We start from the raw sequence: 20,406 nt of genomic DNA on the forward strand, positions 1-20,406 counted from the left end.
CATTAATTTTAGTGTATTGTGCTAATAAAATAACAATGGCTAACTCCATCTATATTAATTATAGAAAAAACAGCATCATGTTTGTATTAGGCATAGTGCAACAACCATTCAAAACTTCGGCAGAAATATCTAAATATATTCTGAAAGAGTGATATATCTCTATTAGAAGTGGCATGTACTTTCTCTAAGTTGTTATTGGTTCCACCACACTTAGCTGAAACAGAAAAGAAAAAAGGCAAATGCTCAAACTTTGAAATAAAAATGCAGAAGTGAAAGAGTAAGGCAATCCGCTTCAAATAAAACCTAACTTTTAAAATACAGAACCAAAGAGTGAAATTCTCCCATCTGGGGAAGAAGTCCCATGGCGGGGATGGGGAGTGTTGCCCGCTGAGGAGGCCGGCATGGAGACACTCCAAATCTTCTGACCCTGATCTCATTAATTATGCAACCAGGTGTTTGCATCATATTCCATGATGGGACAGGCCTGATGATGCAAACACCGCAGTCATATCTGGGCACCAGACTGAACTGACCCACTATTGAAGAAGGTGGACCCCCTGTAAATTAAAATGGATCTCTGGGCTGGAAGGTGGGCCCCCTACAGGACACTGAAATTGGAAGGTCGACCTGTGGTCCCCCCCCCCCCCCCTCCCCCCACCCCTCCCCCCACCGCTGTGGTGTTCCGGGATCCAGGGTTGCTGCTGTCAGCCTCCATCCTGAATTCCAGAGGCAGACCCAGGCATTGGTCAGGTGAGTCTCAACATTTGCACAGTTGTTCCAGACGTGTTTCGCACTGGCATGTTTTCCCACTGGCACCATGGAGAGTCAGGCGTGGGTGGTCAGGCCTTCGTCTACATTCTAATAGCGGGATGCAAATGACTTTCATGCCTGCCTCCAATGGGTTTCCCAATCTGCTGTGGCAAGCACCAGCTGAAGATTCACGCTGGTGTAAAAATGATCTTGGCCCTCCCAATAAATTCTACATCCTCCAGCTGATGGGGGCATGGGAGAATTCCGTCCAAAGTGGCAGCACCCTAAACATCACCTAATCTTTGATACATCAACAACTTTCTACAAATTCAATTGCCGGTAGTCTTAGATCTGAACCTTTTACAAAGCCAAGTAGCACAGTTGCATTTCAGAATACTTCATATCCACCAGGTTTACAAATGCCGTTACTGCTTGATTCAATTGCCACTTACGGCAAATCATTTCAACGTTGCAACAAAGTAAATGCTTTCACTTCAAACAAAGGTTAGGTCGAGCTTATCTTGTGATGATTCTGAACCTCTGACCCTCATTACCATTGAGATAACCAACAGAAATAATCCTGCCCCAATTTTTCAGTGGGAACCTTCCCTAATATGGAATTCCTGGAAAAAGCCCTAGGTTTTGAGCCCCTCTTAAAAACTATAAATCCGAGTACAAATCCGGCAAATCTTCAGCAAAGTCCATCTTAATGAGATTATGCAATTTAGTGAAGAAGTCAAGGTGGCAACCCATAGGATGTCCAAACACAAATTTGTTTATATTGCCATCTCTCTTTTTTTATGCTAAATTCTCCCTCAGTGTACCCGAACAGGCACTGGAGGGTGGCGATGAGGGGATTTTCACAGAAACTTCATTGCAGTGTTAATGTAAGCCTACTTGTGACTAATAAATAAATAAATTTTAAAGCTAGAGGTTGTACTTTTTTTCTTGATTTTTAGCTTTTCATAAAACTTCATAATTGATTGCTTTCATTCTTTCACTCCTAACCTGTTTAGTAAGGATCTGCTGCTGCTTTTGAAGGTACAAAATTTGAACCATTTTGCATTAAGTTTGGCTCCAAGGCTTCAAAAAAAAACCTTTATTGTGATATCTAGGAAGGTGCCTGGGGACATTAGAACTCCATGGAGTTAGGAAGAAGCTCAAGATAACAGAGCGTGCTGCACCCGCGGAATTGTAGCCAAGCATCCATCAGAGTGGAGAATGCAGGCTAAGGTAAACATAGAAACATAGAAACTAGAAGCAGCAGTAGGCCCTTCAGCCCTTCGATACTGCTCAGCCATTCATTAAGATCATGGATGATCATCAAATACAATATCCTGAACCCCCCTTCCCCCCCCCATATCCCTTTAGCCGCAAGAACTATATCTAATTTTGTTTTGAAGTCATACAACATTTTGGGCTCAACTACTTTCTGTGGAAGTGAATTCCATACATTCACCACTCTCTGGGTGAAGAAATTTCTCCTCACCTCAATTCTAAAAGGTTTATTCCTTATCCTCAAACTATGACCCCTAGTTCTGGAATCCCCAACTATTGGGAACATTCTTTCTGAATCTACCCAAGAGATCCCCTCTCACTCTTCTAAACTCCAGTGAACATAATCCTAACTGACTTGTCTCTCCTCATATGACAGACCTGCCATCCCAGAAACCCACCTTCGCTGTCCTCCCTCTATAGCAAGGAAATCCTTCCTCAGATCAGGGCACCAAATCTGGACCCAATACTCCAGGTATGGCCTCACCAATGCCCTATACAATTGCATTAAAACATCCCTATTCCTATACTCAAATTCTCTTGCTATGAAAGCCAACATACCATTTGCCTTTTTTACTGCCTGCTGTACTTTGCGCTTATTTTCAGAGACTGATGCACGAGGACGCCAAAGTCTAACTGAGTATCCACCTCTCTCAATTTACATCGATTCAAGTAAAATCTGTCTTCCTATTATTATTACTGAAGTGGATAACTTCACATTTATCCACATTATGCTGCATCTGCCATGCATACACCCACACACACCAAATCACACTGAAGCATCTCTGCATCCACCTCACAGTTCACCCTCCTACCCACCAAGGCAAGGACCCATAATTACAGGATATCACTGCCACTGAACTCTTATCCCTTTCATCGCTCATTTACAGACAATCTCAGGACTCACCTTTGAATCAATAGAAAGTGGCAGTTTTCACAGTACAGAAGGAAGTCCCAGGTGACGTAGACCTTATGTCCACTCCAGTTACTACATGGTTTCCTCCCCCCTTTTCTTTGACTATTTGAAAGGCAAACAGCAACATGAAAATACAAATGCTGTGCTTAATCTCATCTCCTTCCCCCACCAGTTTATATATTTATGAAAAACCAGCTCTACTTGAAGGACTAAAATCAGCATCTTCATCTCGGTTTGTGATGTCTGAGGAAATGTCTGAATTTTAAAGCAAAATATCCTACAGAACTCATTCTAAATGGATTTATTGATTTAACTGTCAAAATGGAGGAGGGTGGAGAAAAAAAACTATTTGTTACTCACAGCCTCACTTCAACTAGTTATGAGGTCAAATGTAGAAACCGCATCATTTTGCTGAAAGATGATCAAATGAAAACATGAAAAACATTGTTCACAATATCACACTCTGCAACTGCAATCAACTCGACATGACATAAATGCAGCAGAGATCGAGGACAAAAGTTTCATTCCTCCAATGCGTGTGATGGGAAATTCTCCTCTCCCAGAGATTTCCTATCCAGAGTGTCCCAGGGAACTGTGCTAGGACCTTTACCCCTCAATGCATAAACCAGCTTCTCAACAGGTTAAACAAAGCAGGATGCAACATGCGGCACAATTCTTTATGCATCACTATGGAAAATACAAGGAAATGCATCCTTGATCAAAGATTTGGAATAAGAATCACAATAGCTCAGGAGGGAGAAAAATACCCCAACCATACTCTATGAAATATAGAACGGACTAGTGGAAATTGAAAGAAACAAGTACCAGCCGCCCTCTGGGAATGGTAAAACATGAGTTGCCATCAACACAAAGGCTGTAGTGTACCAATAATCTTTCTTCCCAAGGACAATCCCACAATGGAACAAGCTGCCAAAGGAAATAGTCACAACCCCATTACTTGAAATCTTCAAGACCCATCTTTAGATAATTTTCATTTCAGCAGATTATGCCTGGTTTAGTTTGAGCCAGCCATATAAATATTGGTGGAATACAGATATTAGTCTATAATGCAGACACAACTAAAGCAGATGCAGATTCATAACTACTGCTCTGTGAAAACGTAATTCAAAAACTGAACTCCATTCATTTTAGTTTTGTTCAACAAAAGAGAAAACATGTTGAATCCAAAATAATGTTTCAAAAACTTTTTAAAAAGCAGCCAAGCCTATCTTATTTCTGCAAATTCATGTACCAGCAATTGCATAAAGCTATGCAACCGAGAGATGAAAAGAGTAAAGCTTGAAAACAAAACACAAATTCTAGTATTGTTGCTTGGAAAGTAGCATACAAGAACATTTGTTAGTGCCAAGGATTCTGAGTGTGGGTACGACAGGAACTAGAGCATAGGGTATATTAGAAAATATTACCATTTATGAATTTCCTTTCTTTTATTTTCATAGTTAAGTTCGTTATTTGTTGTGCCCTTCTTTTAAAAAAGGACACGTTTGTTGTTTTTAAATGGTTGACGATACTGTGGGAACACAATATCTCCTCAGTGAGTATTTTAGAGAAAAGGCATTCTTGTTTCTTCCACCTCTCCTTGTATTTCCTTTCAGTTTTGGTTTCTATCCTGTCCATACCACAGGCAGCTATGGCAAACGTCACTGAAGTCTTTCCACAAGTCTTAATGACTTTTTCTCATAGATGACCCATTTATCCTTTGCCATACTCCATCTCATGCACGACTCTCACTTGGTTCCACTCCTACCTGTTCCAATGTAGACAGCACATCTGTTATGACATCCCTCCCACTGATTGATCTTTGAATGCCCTCTATCTTTGGCTTGCTATTTTTCTTTATTGTGGTAACAATCCTGAAGAATCTTCTTTGTGTAGCGTTAAAAATCAAGGCAGACCCTCCAGTGCAGGACTGAGGGAGTGTTGCTTAGCGAGAAATGCCATCTTTCAGGTGAAACCAAGGCCCCCATCTGCCCTCTCTGGTGAACGTAAAAGATCCAATGGCACTATTTCAAAGAGCAGGGGAGTTATCCCAGTGTCCCAGTCAATATTCATTCCTTAATAAACATAAGTTCAGATTCTGTGGCAGCCTTCTGTCTCATAAGACGATGGTGTGTTTTGGTGGTCAACTTTGCATTAAGCATCGCATGCTGTGGCTCAGAGCTGCACTCTGACATGGCAGACTCTGCTGCTTTTGCTGAAAAGACAATGGGCTGAGGTGGTGTACAATTCTCTGGTCTCTCTGGACCGTATTCCTGGCCATCAGGGATGATCTCCCAGATCTCAGTGTCAGCGACCACTATTTTTAAATCTTGCTTGCAGATATCCTTGTAGCTGAGGTAAGGACACCCAGGAGGTTATAGAACATAGAAAAGCTACAGCACAAACAGGCACTTCGGCGCACAAGTTGCGCCGAACAATTTCCTTACCTTCTAGGCTCATCTATAACCCTCTATCTTACTAATAGAACATAGAAAATGTTATGATCCAGTGGCCAGTTAACCGTACAGGTCTTTGGCTAAATAATTGTCCTTCAGCCAATGCTCACACTCCAGGGCCCCTGAGAAGGTGATCTCAGGTCTGCCAAGGATAAACAGTGGTCTACTTTGTACACAGGATTTTTCTTGCAGCTGCTGGACAAAGATGATCATGTCAATTGTAGATCTTCCAGCTCTGAAAACACACTGGCATTTGGGAAAGATACATTCAGTCAGGATTTACAGTCTGAGAAGGGCAACATTAGGAAATACTTTTCCCATGCTCAGCAGGGAGACGCTTCCATAGTTCTTGCAGCTGTTGGCAGTTCCCCTTGTTCTTGTACAGGGTCACAACGTTTGCATCATGCTTGCCCTGGGGCACTGCCCCTCCTCCCAACAGAGACAGAGAAGTTTATACAAATGGTAAAGGACTGCTGGTTTCCCTTGTTTGATAAGTTCAGGTGGTATAGCACCAGCATCTGGAGCCTTGCCCACAGCAAGAAAGTCAATAGCACTGCTAAGATCCTCCACTGTGGGTGTGATATCCAGCACAATAGCACAGTGGTTAGCACTGCTGCTTCACAGCTCCAGGGACCTGGGTTCGATTCCCGGTTTGGGTCAGTGTCTGTGTGGAGTTTGCACATTCTCCTCGTGTCTGCGTGGGTTTTCTCCGGGTGCTATGGTTTCCTCCCACAGTCCAAAGATGTGCGAGTTAGGTTGATTGGCCATGCTAAAATTGCCCCTTAGTGTCCTGAGATGTGTAGGTTAGAGGGATTAGCGGGTAAATATGTAGGGATATGGGGGTAGGGCCTGGGTGGGATTGTGGTCGGTGCAGACTCAATGGGCCAAATAGCTTCTTTCTGCACTGTAGGGTTTCTATGGTTCTTCCATAACAGGCAGGCTTTCTACGGTATCCAGTGCCTCCTCAATGAAAGTGCTCTCCCCAACGTACAACTCAAAGTGATGTTCCATCCATTTTTCCAAATGTTTAGTACAGTCAGTAATGACCTCCCCTGCCTTTGTCTTCAACTGAAATATTTTCCTTGCCTTTTTAATCCCTTCATACAGGCTCCTAGCTTCCCTTTATTGAAGAACATCTGGATATTCTGGAAAAGTTGTAGAGTAGCCATTGGCGCAGTGCGTCTACTCGCCTTCACTTCAAGCAACTCTTAACGCATTCACAATCTTCTTGTAATTCCGATTTCTTTTGTAATTAATGAGAGTGGACCACTTGGCTTCGATCACAGATTCCATCACAGCGATGTTTATGTCAAACCAATCAGAATGTGTCTACTTTTGCCTCCCATACATTGACAGTAGTGTAGATGGTGTTGTAATACATGCTTCATTTTGTGTTTGAACTCTGTGTGAGAATGTCGGAGAGTACCTGTTCAATTGTGTAATCCTACCTGGGTAGGTAGCATTGCTGAGGTTGATACAAGGACAGCATTTCTGCTTTGAATGAAACAACCTTCAAGAGTTACATTCTAATCCTGGTGCACACCAGGGAGTGATCTATCATAGTCAGCGTTGTTGAGAATTCTGTTCAGCGAGCCATGCTGGTGATGAGTAGATCCAACTGGTGCCAATGGGCTGTCCTTTGATGCCTCCAGGGCACTTTGTGGCATGGTATGTTCTGAAAGAAGGTATTAGTTACACAAAGCTCGGGGCAGCAGCAAAGCTTAAGTATTCTCTCTCCATTCCCATTTATCTCTTCTAGATCATAGGGCCCGATTCTCCCAAAAAAATGTGAATTGGCGAGAAAACCGGTGCAATCACGATTGTTTTCTCAGTGGGAGTTCAGACTCGAATCTCCCGCACACTGTGCAATGCAGAGGTCACAATCGTGAATCTCATTAAAAGCACAGGGGCGGGACCTATTCACGCCGGAGGCTGACAGCTCTGGAACTCTGCGCATGCGCAGTGGCCCCGATCTGTCAGACTGCAGTTTGCTGGCCAGTTCAATCGCTGGCCAGCCCGGGACCTCCGCACTGCTGCCCGATCGCGGCCCGCAAAAGCATTCCCGGGCCAGCCCCGACACCCCGCACCCTGTCCCGTCCCGGAGCACCGCAATGAACCCCCCCCCCCCCCCCCCCCCGCCCTCCGGGATGCAGACTGGCCCCGGCAGACCACCTTCCCCAGCCTGCCCCGATCACTGGCCTCCACCCAGCCCTGACCAATCCTATCTGCAGAGTGGCAGCAAGACCCCCACCCCCATCGATCACTACCAATAGGCCCCACCCACAATAGGCCCCACCCTTTGGCACTGCCTGATGCTCGGTGGGCAATGCCAAGGTGCCCCCGGGATGGGCACTTTGCCCCTTGGGCAGTGCCAGGGGCCCAGGCTGGCACTGCCAGGGTGCCCTGCCTAGGGGGCACCACCCCCCCACACCCCGACCACCTGGAGGGCCCGATAGCCCCCCCTTCACTTTGGCGGGTCTCCCACGAGTGCCCCGAATGTGGGGAGCTACTCTAAACCCTGCCGGAGTGAAATACTACTGGCGGGCTGGGAGATGCTATCAGGCCCGGAGAATTTTGTGCCGGGTCTGATAATGACATTTAAATAAGACTAAAACTAGATTAAAATCACTTACCTGTCTTCCTGCCGGTTTCCAGCGCGGTCCCAACTGCACCTGCTCTCCGGCTGTGGGAGACGCACATGTGTCGGGAATGTATGCCGAATCCCACGAAATAGCCTACATGCGATTCTCTCAACCTGACGCACGAAAAAACGTGCGCATTGGGATGGGAGAATCAGGCTCATAATTTCTGAGGCAGGAGGGCCATATCATATGGTCCATACCCACTCTTGCATTGAAATCCCCCAGTAGATAACGATGTTCTGACATAGAGATTCTACTGATAGCACCGTCAAATTCATCATAGTACTGGTCTTTCGCCATTGGAGCACAGTGTTAGAGCATAAGCATATATGCTCATGAGATTAATTGTTCCTGTTTGAGTTGAGGGGTGGATGGAGAGAACAGGTGCATTTGTGGGGCCTTAGTCTGGGTGGGTGTCCTTTCCTGTCATCCTCTGGGAAGAGGATCTTGTCATTATCAAATTGCCGATTGTAGGAGTTTGTTTTGCGTTAATTGGCTACCACATTTCCTATGTTACAACTGTGACTACACTAGTTAGTAGGCAGGGCCAGTTTCCAGCACAAAACTTTTAAAACCAACGGCAAAGATTACAGAAATTTGATTTGTGCTGAATGCAATTTGCGCTTCCAATTCCTTGATCCTCTATGCTGGTTTGGATAATTTTACGAAAGCCAGTTGTGATGATACTGTGCCTTTAAGAAATGTATTTATATCATGTTTTTTGTGAGGAGCATGTTTAAAATTTAGCTCTGGTTTACCTGGCGTCAATCTGTCTGCAATCCAGGCAGCTCCATGCTGAGAATGTAGGAGAATAATTGATCCTGAATAATGGGATGTTTGTTTTAATCTGAGCTAATGCATTTGTTTTTTTCCCGAGGTTTCAGAGTAGGGTTTGATTGGGTCAATTGACTGGAGGCAGAGTCATGTGAGGGGGAGGGGGGGTGGGGGGTGTTAAGCTTACAGGGAAAAGCAGGCATTTTCTGCTTGGATTTGAAAGAAGCAAGAGATGTCTTTCTCTCTCTCTCTAGAGGCTGATGTTTTGGAGCTGTCAGAAAACAGGTGTCTCTCTCCAGGGGTGTTCAAAGGCTCTAGGACTGTTAACAAGTAAAAAACACATAATCCTGTGTTGTTTGCTAACTGATTTTGAAGAGGAATATTTGGGCCTCATTGGAGTTGTGCTTCGAATTATGATCATAACCATGACAAATCTTTTGGCAAAAATCAGAGTGTGTACTTATGTACAAGTAATATTTTTGAGGAGTTGAAATTGTTATGCACCAGGACCAATGGAGCATGTGACCCCCAATTGGGAGCACCTATGAATCCTAATCACTGCAAGACATTCTTCTGTTCTGCTTTCAAGATTTGTCATCGATTTCTTTGAATACTGTAGTTTAGTCAAATACTGTTTTGATAATATTGATGAGCATCAAGATCAGTGAAACCATCTGCAGTGATAGAATTTTAAAAATTGATTATCATGTAAGTAGAGGAGGATCACTGGGGCCATGTGTAAAAGGTGCAATTTGGCATTTGGACCCAATGGGGCAGAATTTCTGCCAGCTTCCACTGTGTTAGGAACCAGATCAGAAACCCCAAGGTATATTATGAAGTTAGACGAGACACCAACTACTTTTTTTATTTTAGTATTAATGTGAGGATAAGGTATTTCACTAGAGGTGTGATTCTATTGACACATTAGGAAGCTTTTCATCAAACAAACTTTATTTAACAATACAGTTTAACTATAACAAAATGAATTAGCTTATATTTTATCAACTGAAATACTTAAACGTGACAAGATACAATTCTTAACTGCTAACCTATGTCTATTGGTTCCAATTTAAGCAATATTCCTACCCTTGCCGTTTCCCTGACCAACTCTCCCCCTCACCACTTCTGCTTCCCTGGCCGACTCTACCCCCACCCCACATACTTGCTGCTCCCCCACCCGACACTCCCCTCTCGGCCAGTCTGCACCCTTCGACACACGATTACACCATTTGCCTCCAACACTTCTCTCAGCTGTCATCCAGCTGAGTGGGATTGCGAGCCAGAGAATTGTCATCACTGACTGCTCTTCCCATTTCCACAGTTAATTCTAGCATGCTCCAAAGAGCTATCCGTGCCATCCTCCTATTTTTCATCCACATGCTATCCCTCGGTGACATCCCTCAACCAAAAGCACGACATTAGTTTTCACAAGTATGTTGGTGGAACCCAGCTCTACCTCATCAGCACCCTTCTCAACCCCTCCATGGTCTTTGAATTATCAGATTATTTATCCCATATCCAGTTCTGAACAAGCAGAAATTTCCTCCAATTAAATATTGGGAAGAGTGAAGCCATCGTTTCGGTCACCGTCACAAAGTTCTCTGGACGAGTGCAGCTCCAATGACACACAAAAGGCTCAGTGCCAATCAGGACAAAGCAGCCCGCTTGATTGGCATCCCATTAACCACCTTAAACATTCACTCCCTCCACCACTGACACACAAGTGACATTAACATGTACATCGCCAACCAGACCCTGGACCACCTCCAGCATGGGTTTTCAATATTTTTGTGCTTGAAGGGACTCCCCTCCTGTGTTATAGAAATTCCACAGACTCCTCTAATACACCAAGAATACAATATTTTTTTCTGCATAACAATTAGCTATCAAATTAAACATATACATTCATTATTTTTGTTTTAGTTAACGTGAAACTTGCTACTGATGCTGAGCAAAAATTCTGACAATCCATGAGGTGGCATGGTGGCACAGTGGTTAGCACTGGTTCGATTCCAGTCTTGGGTGCTAAAATTGTCCCTTGGTGTATAGGTTAAGGGGATTAGTGGGGTAAGTATGTGGGATTATGGGGATAGGGCCGAGGTAAAATGCGCTGTTGGAGATTTGGTGCAGACTGGATAGATCAAATGGCCTCCTTCTGCACTGTAGGGATTCTATAATATTTTCAAAAAGCACAAATGCATAACATGCTCGATGTTCACCCAGATTCAGTAATGCTGAAATTAGACTGTCACCTGCCTTGATAGAGTTATATTAAATTTAGCAGATTGTGACTTTACCAACTTCAATGGCAGTGAGATTAAAACCAACAGAATGAGTGAGACCCAATGATTCTAATGCCTGCTCCAGCTCTCACTTTTCTTTTTGCCTATTAGTAACAAATCGAGCAGAATACGCCCGTTCAAACTGGGTGCAGTCTCCTTATCAACATGACAGACTGATGACTGTGAATCTTTGGTGTCAAGTGATGGTTTCTAGTCCCTTGTGTGGGTATAGTGACTGAAGTGATATTGCACTGGGGCTGAAAGATAAAACTCTCTGGGCAGAATTTTCCATCCGTTCTCACTGTTGGGATCTTCCAGTCCCGCCAAAGGCGAACCACTGTTATGGGTTTCCCAGCGGTGGGGAAGGCATAGAATGGGAAACCCCATTGACAGTGACGGGATCTGAAGATCCCACTGTATGCCGTGGGGCACATGGAAAATCCTGCTCGTAGCCTTGGATACTGTAACACTTGGGGGGGGGGGGGGGGGGGGGGAATCAGGTTTAATTTGTCCATGTAATGGAGACATGAAGTCACTGGCAAAACTTGTTCAGAACCCTAAGGGATTGCAGGCCCCAGTTGAAAAGACTTAATCTGCAAGATCTACAAGAAGCATCATTGACAACAATTCTCAAACCTGCGGTCTTTACGAGGACAAGGCAGCAGAGATACGGTGACACTATCACTACCTAAGTTTCCCTTCAGGTCACATACCATTTGACTTGGAAATATATCACCGTTCCATAATCATCTTTGGGTTGAAATCTTGACATTTTCAATCTAACAACTTCGTGGGAACACCTTCACCACACAGACTGCTGCAATTCCAGCAATCCCAACACCACTTACTCCAGAGCAAGTGATGGTGGGGCAAAAAAATACTGCCCTTGCCAGCGACGCCCACATCCCATGTATGAATTAAAATGACATGTCAATCTTCAAGGGACAACCTTACTGGAGCCATGTGTACTCTCTTAAGATTACATCAATAACAAACTGAAGGGCTGGAGCTAAAATCAAAAATACTGCAGATGCTGGAACCTGAAACAAAAGCAGAAAATGCTGGAAAATCTCAGCGGGCCTGACAGCATCTGTGGAGAGAGAATAGAGCCAACATTTCCAGCTCTAGAGGCTGGAGGATCAGCAACGACAAGCCGGAGGGCTGGAGGGTCAGCAATGACAAGCTGGAGGATCGGGGTTGGTGGTGGACGAAGGGGTTTCCCTTACCTGGTCCAGCGGCACATTGAAGTGCACACTGAGTGGGTGCAACAACCTGGAGCCGGTGGTTCTGAATGGGATGCTTGGCGGTTCTGCCATCCTGCATGATTGTGACGGTGCTGCCGTGCTGGTGAAGGAGCGGGGCGGCCGCGGCACCAACTGGATCTCCCGATCGCGCTCGAGCCGCTCGCCCCGCGCGCTCACTGACAACCGCTTCCCCCCTGCGCGTGCGCCTCACACCGCGCCCCCCCCCCCCCCCGCAGCCCCGCCCAGAACAGGCCCCCCGCGCTCCGGCCTCCCATTGGCTGCACCGCCGGCCAGGTGGGCGGGCTCCCGGGGGCGGCCCTGCCCGCGATTGGCCGGCGGAGCTGTCACTCAGCGAGGCTGGCGCGCGGGCGGGGCTTGGGGAAGGCACTCCCGTGTCAGTTGGGAAAAGAAAGCAAGTGGTCGGTGCCTGCCGGTGGTGGAGAGATGGGGCTTCAAGCCGTGGCTTAATTCCCAAATAACACACGCGCTAGCATGAAGGTCCGTAACTCAGATGTTAAAAGTGGTGAAGCGTGTGCGAACAGACGGTTATGGTGGAGGGAGGAGAGGCTGAGGAATCAGTGCTTGGTAACGTCTCCCAGGTTACGGCTCTGGAAAGAGGGATTGGTGCAGATAAAACTTTTCACAAACAATATCTGTGGCGTTACCTGTTGCTGTGTAACCTGCGGTAAACTTGCCGATCTACAGTTACCTAACTAATTGCATTTTTGGTAACCTTCCAAGAGACAGCTTCAAGTTCACACCCTTCTTGATCTAATCCAGGAGTCACTCCATGTTAATCATTACGCAGATCAAATATATAACTCGCACATTTACCACACTGATTCTTTTTGGTTTACACATATTTCACACAATGGATTAAATCGCACGGATTTACATTTTTACATTCACCACAGACATCCCATAGTGGCTTTAAAGTTTCACACTCGGAAAGAGACGGAGGTTTAAACTGGTTCCTCCAAAGACTGGCTGCAGTGGCATGCTTTGTCATTTATTCAACGCAATTCATGCCTTCCTGTTGTTCACACTCACTTAGTTGTCACATGCATCACAGAAAATGGTCAGTGACATTGGAGCACAGAACACGGACAGGATTCTCCCAAAAATAATTCAACGTTGCCAATGTGCAGGAAAATGGGTGTAAATCCCGCCTTTTTTTTAAGCTTACTTATAAGAGCAAATCTCCAACACTGCATCACACAGTGCCTCAGCGTGATTCATTCTGGTAAGGGGTGGGGGAGGCTACTCCCATCTGAGAGGCTGGCACCATAGCGCTGAGCGGGCCACTATGCATACGCTGACCTGTCAGCGTAGAGATCAGTGCATGTGCAGTAGCCCCCTCTCCCCCACTGCCGGTTTCCAGATCGTTGGCCAGCCCCATTCGCCCTCACTCCCTCCTCCCATTACCGATCCTTTTGCAGAGTGGCAGTGGGTTCCCCCTTTCCCACCAATTGCCCCACACCCTTGGCACTGCCTGGTGCCTAGTGGGCAGTGCCAAGATGCCCAGTGGGTGTACCCGAGTGCCAGGATGACACTGCCCAAGGGACACCCCTTACCTTTGACCTCCCGGGGCGGGTTTCTGATTTAGGCGGGATTCTGACTTAGAGGCGTTCAGTCATAATCCCACGGATGGTAGCTTCGCACCATTGGCTCCTCAGCCAACCACATACACCAAATGTCCGAACCTGCGGTTCCTCTCGTACTGGGCAGGATTACTATTGCAACAACACTTTGTAATCATCAGTAGGGTAAAGCTTCCTCCCGGGGGGAAGCTCAATGGCCACAGTTCCCTCCAGCAATATTGGATGCCTGTTCCCTGTTTGTGGAGAGCAGTTGTAAACACTGCTGGAGGGAGCCACTCCCAGTGGGGAGGGGAGACGCTAGTGGGCCTGGAGAATTCCGTCCCGGGCCCACTAATCATGGAAATATCAATTTGAATGATATTTCCATATGATAATCAGCTCCATGCCAATTTCTGGCACAGAATTGATTATATCAGAAAACCTAACTTCAGAAATGTGTGGAGGCCATGACGCCCAACGAGAATCCTGCGAAATGGCCGCAGCTGACGTCTCCCAGCCTGCTGCGCTACTCAAGCAGGCTGGGAGAATCGCCCCCCAGAAGTTTAAAACCACAGGTTCAGTTAAAAATTCAGTTCGACCAAATAAATAAAACGTCCTTTCTCTGGCTGAATATCTTCATTTCACACAGTGGTTAGCACTGCTGCATCACACCACCAGGGATCTGGGTTTGATTCTGGCCTTGGGTTACTGTCTGTGTTGAATTTGCACGCTCTCCCTGGGTCTGCGTGGGTTCCCCTGGGTGCTCCGGTTTCCTCCCACAGTCAAAAGATATGCAGATTAGATAGATTGGCGTTGCTAAATTGCCCTTTAGTTGGGTAGATTAGGTAGATTAGCCATGGTTAATGCACGGGGAAAGGGCAGAGGGGAGGGTCTGGGTGGGGTGCTCTTTCGTAGAGCCGGTGCAGACTCGATGGGCCAAATGGCCTCTTTCTGCACTGTAAGTGATTTCTAACTATGCTCTTTATTTATCAGTGTTTCCCAACCCTTTTGCTTCTGAACTCCACCCATCCTGTGTTATAAAATTTCTGGAGATCCCCTGAACGCAAGTATTTTTTCAATACCATATAAAAATTAGTTATTCGATTAAGCATCAATTTATGGATGTTGTTTTATTTTCTTAATGTGAAATTTGTAGCAGCTAAGATGGGAGGTATATTTTGTCAAATACATCTATAATGTCATAGCTAATGTTCATCCTAGCTTGGTATCATTTTCATTGAGGTAATTGATAAAAATTCAGCTTGGCACATGTTGTGCTAAATGGGACCAACACTTGCCCACTACAGAAGGATTGCTGAATTATTTGGAGCATCCACTCCAAAATGGAGGTATTTCAGTGAACTTTATTCCAAGGAAGCTGCTTCGTGAAATGTTAGTAGCCTCTTCTGATAGCTTTTATGGGACAGAGGAAGGTAGTTTATCTTCAATATTCTTACTAAAGGGCATTTGAAGGCCACAACTGTGCAGAAGATAGTTCCGTCATGAGTTCTGGAAAATATGTATTGATTGTTTTTTATTCATTCACAGGATGTGGCCATCGCTGGCAAGGCCAGCAGTTATTGCCATCCATAATTGCCCTTAAGAAGGTGGTGGCGAACTGCCTTCTTGAACCATTAGAGTCCATGTGGTGTAGGTACACCCACGGTCGTGTTGGTGGTGGTGTTGGTGCGATTCAGGACTTTCAGTGACAATGAAGTAACGGTGATGTAGTTCCAAGTCAGGATGGTGTGTGGCTTGAAGGGGAACTTGCAGGTGGTGGTGTTCCTGTGCATCTACTGCTCCTGTCCTGGGTGGTAAAGGTTGTGAGTTTGAATAGTACTGTCAAAGGAACCTTGCTGTGATGCTGCAGTGTGTCGTATGGAGCAAGTGAGCATTTGGGTTGGTGGGTGGGATGCCAATTTAGTAGGCTGTTTCATGCTGAATAGTGTTGAGCTTTTTGAGAGTTTGGAGAGCTGCGCTCATCCAGGCAAATGGAGAGTATTCTGTCACGCTCCTGACATGTGCCTTGAAGATGGAGGAAAGGCTTTGGGACATAGGAGGTGAGTTGCTCACCACTTAACTCCCAGCCTTTATCTGGTCTTGTCACCACAATATTTATATCATTTTTTCCGATCAATGGTAATCCCAGGTTGTTAGTGGGAGAATTCATCAACGGGAATGCAATTGAATGTCAAGTGGAGATGGTTAGATTCTCTCTTGTTGGTGGTATTCATCGCCTGTCACTTTTATGGTGCGAATGTCACTTGCCACATATAAGCCCAAGCTTCAATATTGTCCAGGTCCTGTTGCATATGGACAAGGACTGCTTCAGTAGCTGAGGCTTCATGAATTGCACTGAACCTTGTGCACTCATCAATGAATATCCCCCTTTCTGATCCTATGATGGAGGGGAGATCATTGATGAAGCAGTTGAAGATGGGCGGGCTTAAGACACTACCCTGGGGAGCTCCTGCAGCAATGCCCTGGGATTGAAGTGATTGACCTCTAACAACCACAGCCATCAACCAAACTACAAAGGGTTGCGAATGTAGCCCAGCCCATCACGAAAATCAATCTCCCATCCATTGACTCACTCTACATTTTCCGCTGCCTCGGAAAGGCAGCCAGCATAATCAAGGACCCCACACACCCCAGACATACTCTCTTTCATCTTCTGTCGGGAAAAAGATACAAAAGTCTGAGAACACTTACCAACCGACTCAAGAACAGCTTCTTCCCTGCTGCCATCGGACTTTTGAATGGACCTATTATATATTAAGCTGACTTTTCTCTTTTCTGTATCTGTAACTGCAACACTATATTCTGCACCCTCCTTTCCTTCTCCCCTATGTCTTCTATGAACAGTATACTTTTGTCTGTGTAGCATGCACAAAACAATACATTTCACTGTATACTAATATATGTGACAATAATAAATCAAATCTTCCTTTGTGTTAGGTATGACTCCAACCAGTGGGGAGTTTTCCCCCTTAATCCCACTGATTTAACTTTTGCTAGCGCTACTTGATGCCACATTCATTTGATCAAGTGCTGTATTGATGTCAAGGCAGCCACCCTCACCGCATCTGTGTTCAGCTCTTTATTCATGTTTGAAACAAGGCTGTTATGAGGTCATGAGCTGAATGGTTCTGGCAAAATACAATTGAGCGTCAGTGAGCTATTGCTATGTAAGTGCCACTTGATGACCCTGTTGGAGCACTGGACCAGAATCCCTAATTACATTAGGAAGCCAGATCAGACCCCAACAATATTTCAATTTTGGCATAAAGGTGAGGAAAGGATGCTTCACCCAGGAGTAATTCCGCTGATAAATTAGGGATCTTTTATAGTAAAAACAAACTACTTTATTACTCAGTTTAAGTATTACTTTAACAAAATGAACCAGCTTAACTATCACCTGTTGAACAATATTTAAACATAAAAAGAAACAACTCTAATTTCTAACTTATCACTGTTTCAGTTCCAACTTAGCAACATTCTTTTTACAGACTTAAACACAAATACTAAGTACAGTTAGTAACTATAAATTTTCTTGCCATAATTAGTGTAAACAGTCTTCAAGCTTTCAGAGAGATTTTAATTTTCAGAGCAGCTTGCAGATCTCTGTCTTTAAGAGTTTGGTGAAGTCTGAATCATTGAATGGTTTCAAGAAGGAAATAGATATATTTATTATTTTAAAAAAGGATAAGGGGATGTGGGGAACAGGTGGGGAGGTGGATTTGAGATCAAGGAGAGGTCAGCCGTGATCTGATTGAATGGCAGAGCAGGCTTAAAGGGCTGAATTTGCCTACTTCCCCTAATTCCAATGTTCTTTAAATAAACTTCAGCTAGAGCTGAAAGCTGTTTTTCTCAGCTACATACTTAGTTCCTCCCATTAACTACATTATGACACCGCCCGGTCCATCAACCTAATCAAAACCCCAGGGGAAATCTTCATCTATAAACAAAAATCCATTAGCTCTCCTAAGTAAACACGACATAGCTAAAATTAGTAATTATCCTGCTCTCCCAGCATCTGAGTTGCATTCCCTCCAAACATACTGACCTTCTGTTTAAAACAGTCTCCTAAAACACAAATATATATAATTGGCAGGGGTGGGTTTGTCATGGTTTTTGTGGAACAGCTTGGCTAGGGATGCAGTTAGTTCCGCAGCACAAGTTTTCAATACTTGCTGGAATATTGTCAGGGCACATTGCCTTTAAGATTCACAGTCTTCAGTTGTTTCCTGTTATCAGGTAGGGGGAATCCAGTTGGCATAAACCTGGCGTCTGTGATGCTGAAGACACCCGAAGGAAGCTAAGGTGGATCATTCACTTGACACTTCTGGCTGAAGATGATTGCAAATCATAGAATCATACAGTGCAGAAGAGGCCCTTTGGCCCATCGGGACTATACCAACATGTGAGAAACACCTGATCTCTCATCTAATTCCATTTACCAGCACTTGGTCCATAGCCTTGAATGTTATGATGTGCCAAGTACTCATCCAGGTACTTCTTAAAGGATGTGAGACAACCCGCCTCCCACCACCCTCCCAGGCACCACATTCCAGACGGTCACCACCCTCTGGTTAAAAGTATTTTTACTCACATCCCCCCTAAACCTCCTGCCCCTCACTCTGAACTTGTCCCCTCGTGACTGACCCATCTGCTTCAGTTTTTGTTGCATAAACCATAAGGATGTGCTACCAGCTGTGGCTTGGATGGTTTTGGCAAAGTCAACAATTTTTCTTGAATAGAAGTCCCCAAACACACCTATATTCACCCCACAAGAACTTGCAGTTCCCTTTTGAATGTGATAATTTTTTCATGTCAGAGAGAATTTCATTCAGCTGATTCATTTCAATGAAAATGTTTAGGTGGTGATCCAGTTTAGCCAATTGTACATCATCTAGTAGCTCGGTAAGTTCAGGTTTTTTATCAGTTAAGAAAATACATACTTCTTCCTTGAGATGAAATGTATGGACAAGCATTCTGCCTCGAGATAGCAATCTTATCTTTGTATGAATGAACAAAATATAAAAACGGATAGTAAAAGTTTTTACAAATATATAAAAAGGAAAAGAGTAGCTAAAGTAAATGTTCGACCCTTAGAAGACGAGAAGGGGGATTTAATAATGGGAAACGAGGAAATGGCCGAGGCCTTAAACAAGTTTTTTATGTCGGTCTTCATGGTAGAGGACACAAATAGCTTACCGAAAATTGACGGTCGTGGGACTGTAGGGGGTGAGGTCCTTAAAACGATTACTATTACTAAAGAGGTAGTGCTTGGTAGGCTAATGGGACTAAAGGTCGACAAGTCCCCAGGCCCGGATGGAATGCATCCCAGGGTACTGAAAGAGATGGCAGAAGTAACAGCAGATGCGTTGGTTGTAATTTATCAAAATTTGCTGGACTCTGGGAAAGTGCCGGCTGATTTGAAAACAGCTAATGTGATGCCACTGTTTAAAAAAGGAGGTAGACAAAAGGCAGGTAACTACAGGCCGGTTAGCTTAACATCCGTAGTTGGGAAATTGCTGGAATCCATCATTAAAGAAGAAATAGCAGGACACCTGGAAAAAAATGGTTCAATCAAGCAGACGCAGCATGGATTCATGAAGGGAAAGTCGTGTTTGACGAATTTACTGGATTTTTATGAAGATGTAACGAGTGCAGTTGACAGAGGGGAACCGGTGGATGTGTTTTTGGATTTCCAGAAGGCGTTCGATAAGGTGCCTCACAAAAGGTTGCTGCAGAAGATTAAGGTACACAGAGTTGGGGGTAAAGTGTTAGTGTGGATTGAGGATTGGCTATCTAACAGGAAGCAGAGAGTTGGAATAAATGGGTGCTTTTCTGGTTGGCAGTTGGTGACTAGTGGCGTGCCGCAGGGATCGGTGCTGGGGTCTCAACTGTTTACCATATACATAGACGATCTGGAGGAGGGGACCGAGTGTAGGGTAACAAAGTTTGCAGATGATACAAAGATGAGTGGAAAAGCGAATTGCGTGGAGGATGCGGAAAGTCTGCAGAGAGATTTGGATAGACTAAGTGAGTGGGCGAGGATCTGGCAGATGGAGTATAACGTTGACAAGTGTGAGGTTATCCACTTTGGAAGGGATAATAGTAAAATGGACTATTATTTAAATGGTGAAAAATTACAACATGTTACTGTGCAGAGGGACCTGGGGGTCCTTGTGCATGAATCGCAAAAACTCAGTTTGCAGGTGCAGCAGGTGATCAAGAAGGCAAATGGAATGTTGGCCTTTATCGCGAAGGGGATGGAGTATAAAAGCAGTGAGGTCTTGCTGCAATTGTACAAGGTACTGGTGAGGCCGCAACTGGAGTACTATGTGCAATTTTGGTCCCCTTATTTGCGGAAGGATATATTGGCCTTGGAGGGAGTACAGAGAAGGTTCACCAGAATGATACCGGAGATGAGGGGGTTAGCTTATGAGGAGAGATTGAGTAGATTGGGCCTGTACTCGTT

The 20,406-nt window shown here is 44.8% G+C and overlaps 1 protein-coding gene across 1 annotated transcript in view; it reads right to left on the minus strand.

Moving 5' to 3' along the window:
- The window catches only part of mboat1 (membrane bound O-acyltransferase domain containing 1), a 117,403-nt gene extending 104,874 nt beyond the window's left edge, over positions 1–12,529 (minus strand). Inside the window, exon 1 of the mRNA XM_078228828.1 lies at positions 12,322–12,529. Coding sequence (XP_078084954.1) covers positions 12,322–12,411 — 90 coding nt within the window. The 5' untranslated portion in view covers positions 12,412–12,529. The remainder of the gene's footprint in view (positions 1–12,321) is intronic.
- Between the last annotated feature and the right edge of the window lie 7,877 nt (positions 12,530–20,406).

This window comes from Mustelus asterias, chromosome 2 (genome assembly GCF_964213995.1).
Source record: "Mustelus asterias chromosome 2, sMusAst1.hap1.1, whole genome shotgun sequence".
Classification (NCBI taxonomy): Eukaryota; Metazoa; Chordata; class Chondrichthyes; order Carcharhiniformes; family Triakidae; genus Mustelus; species Mustelus asterias.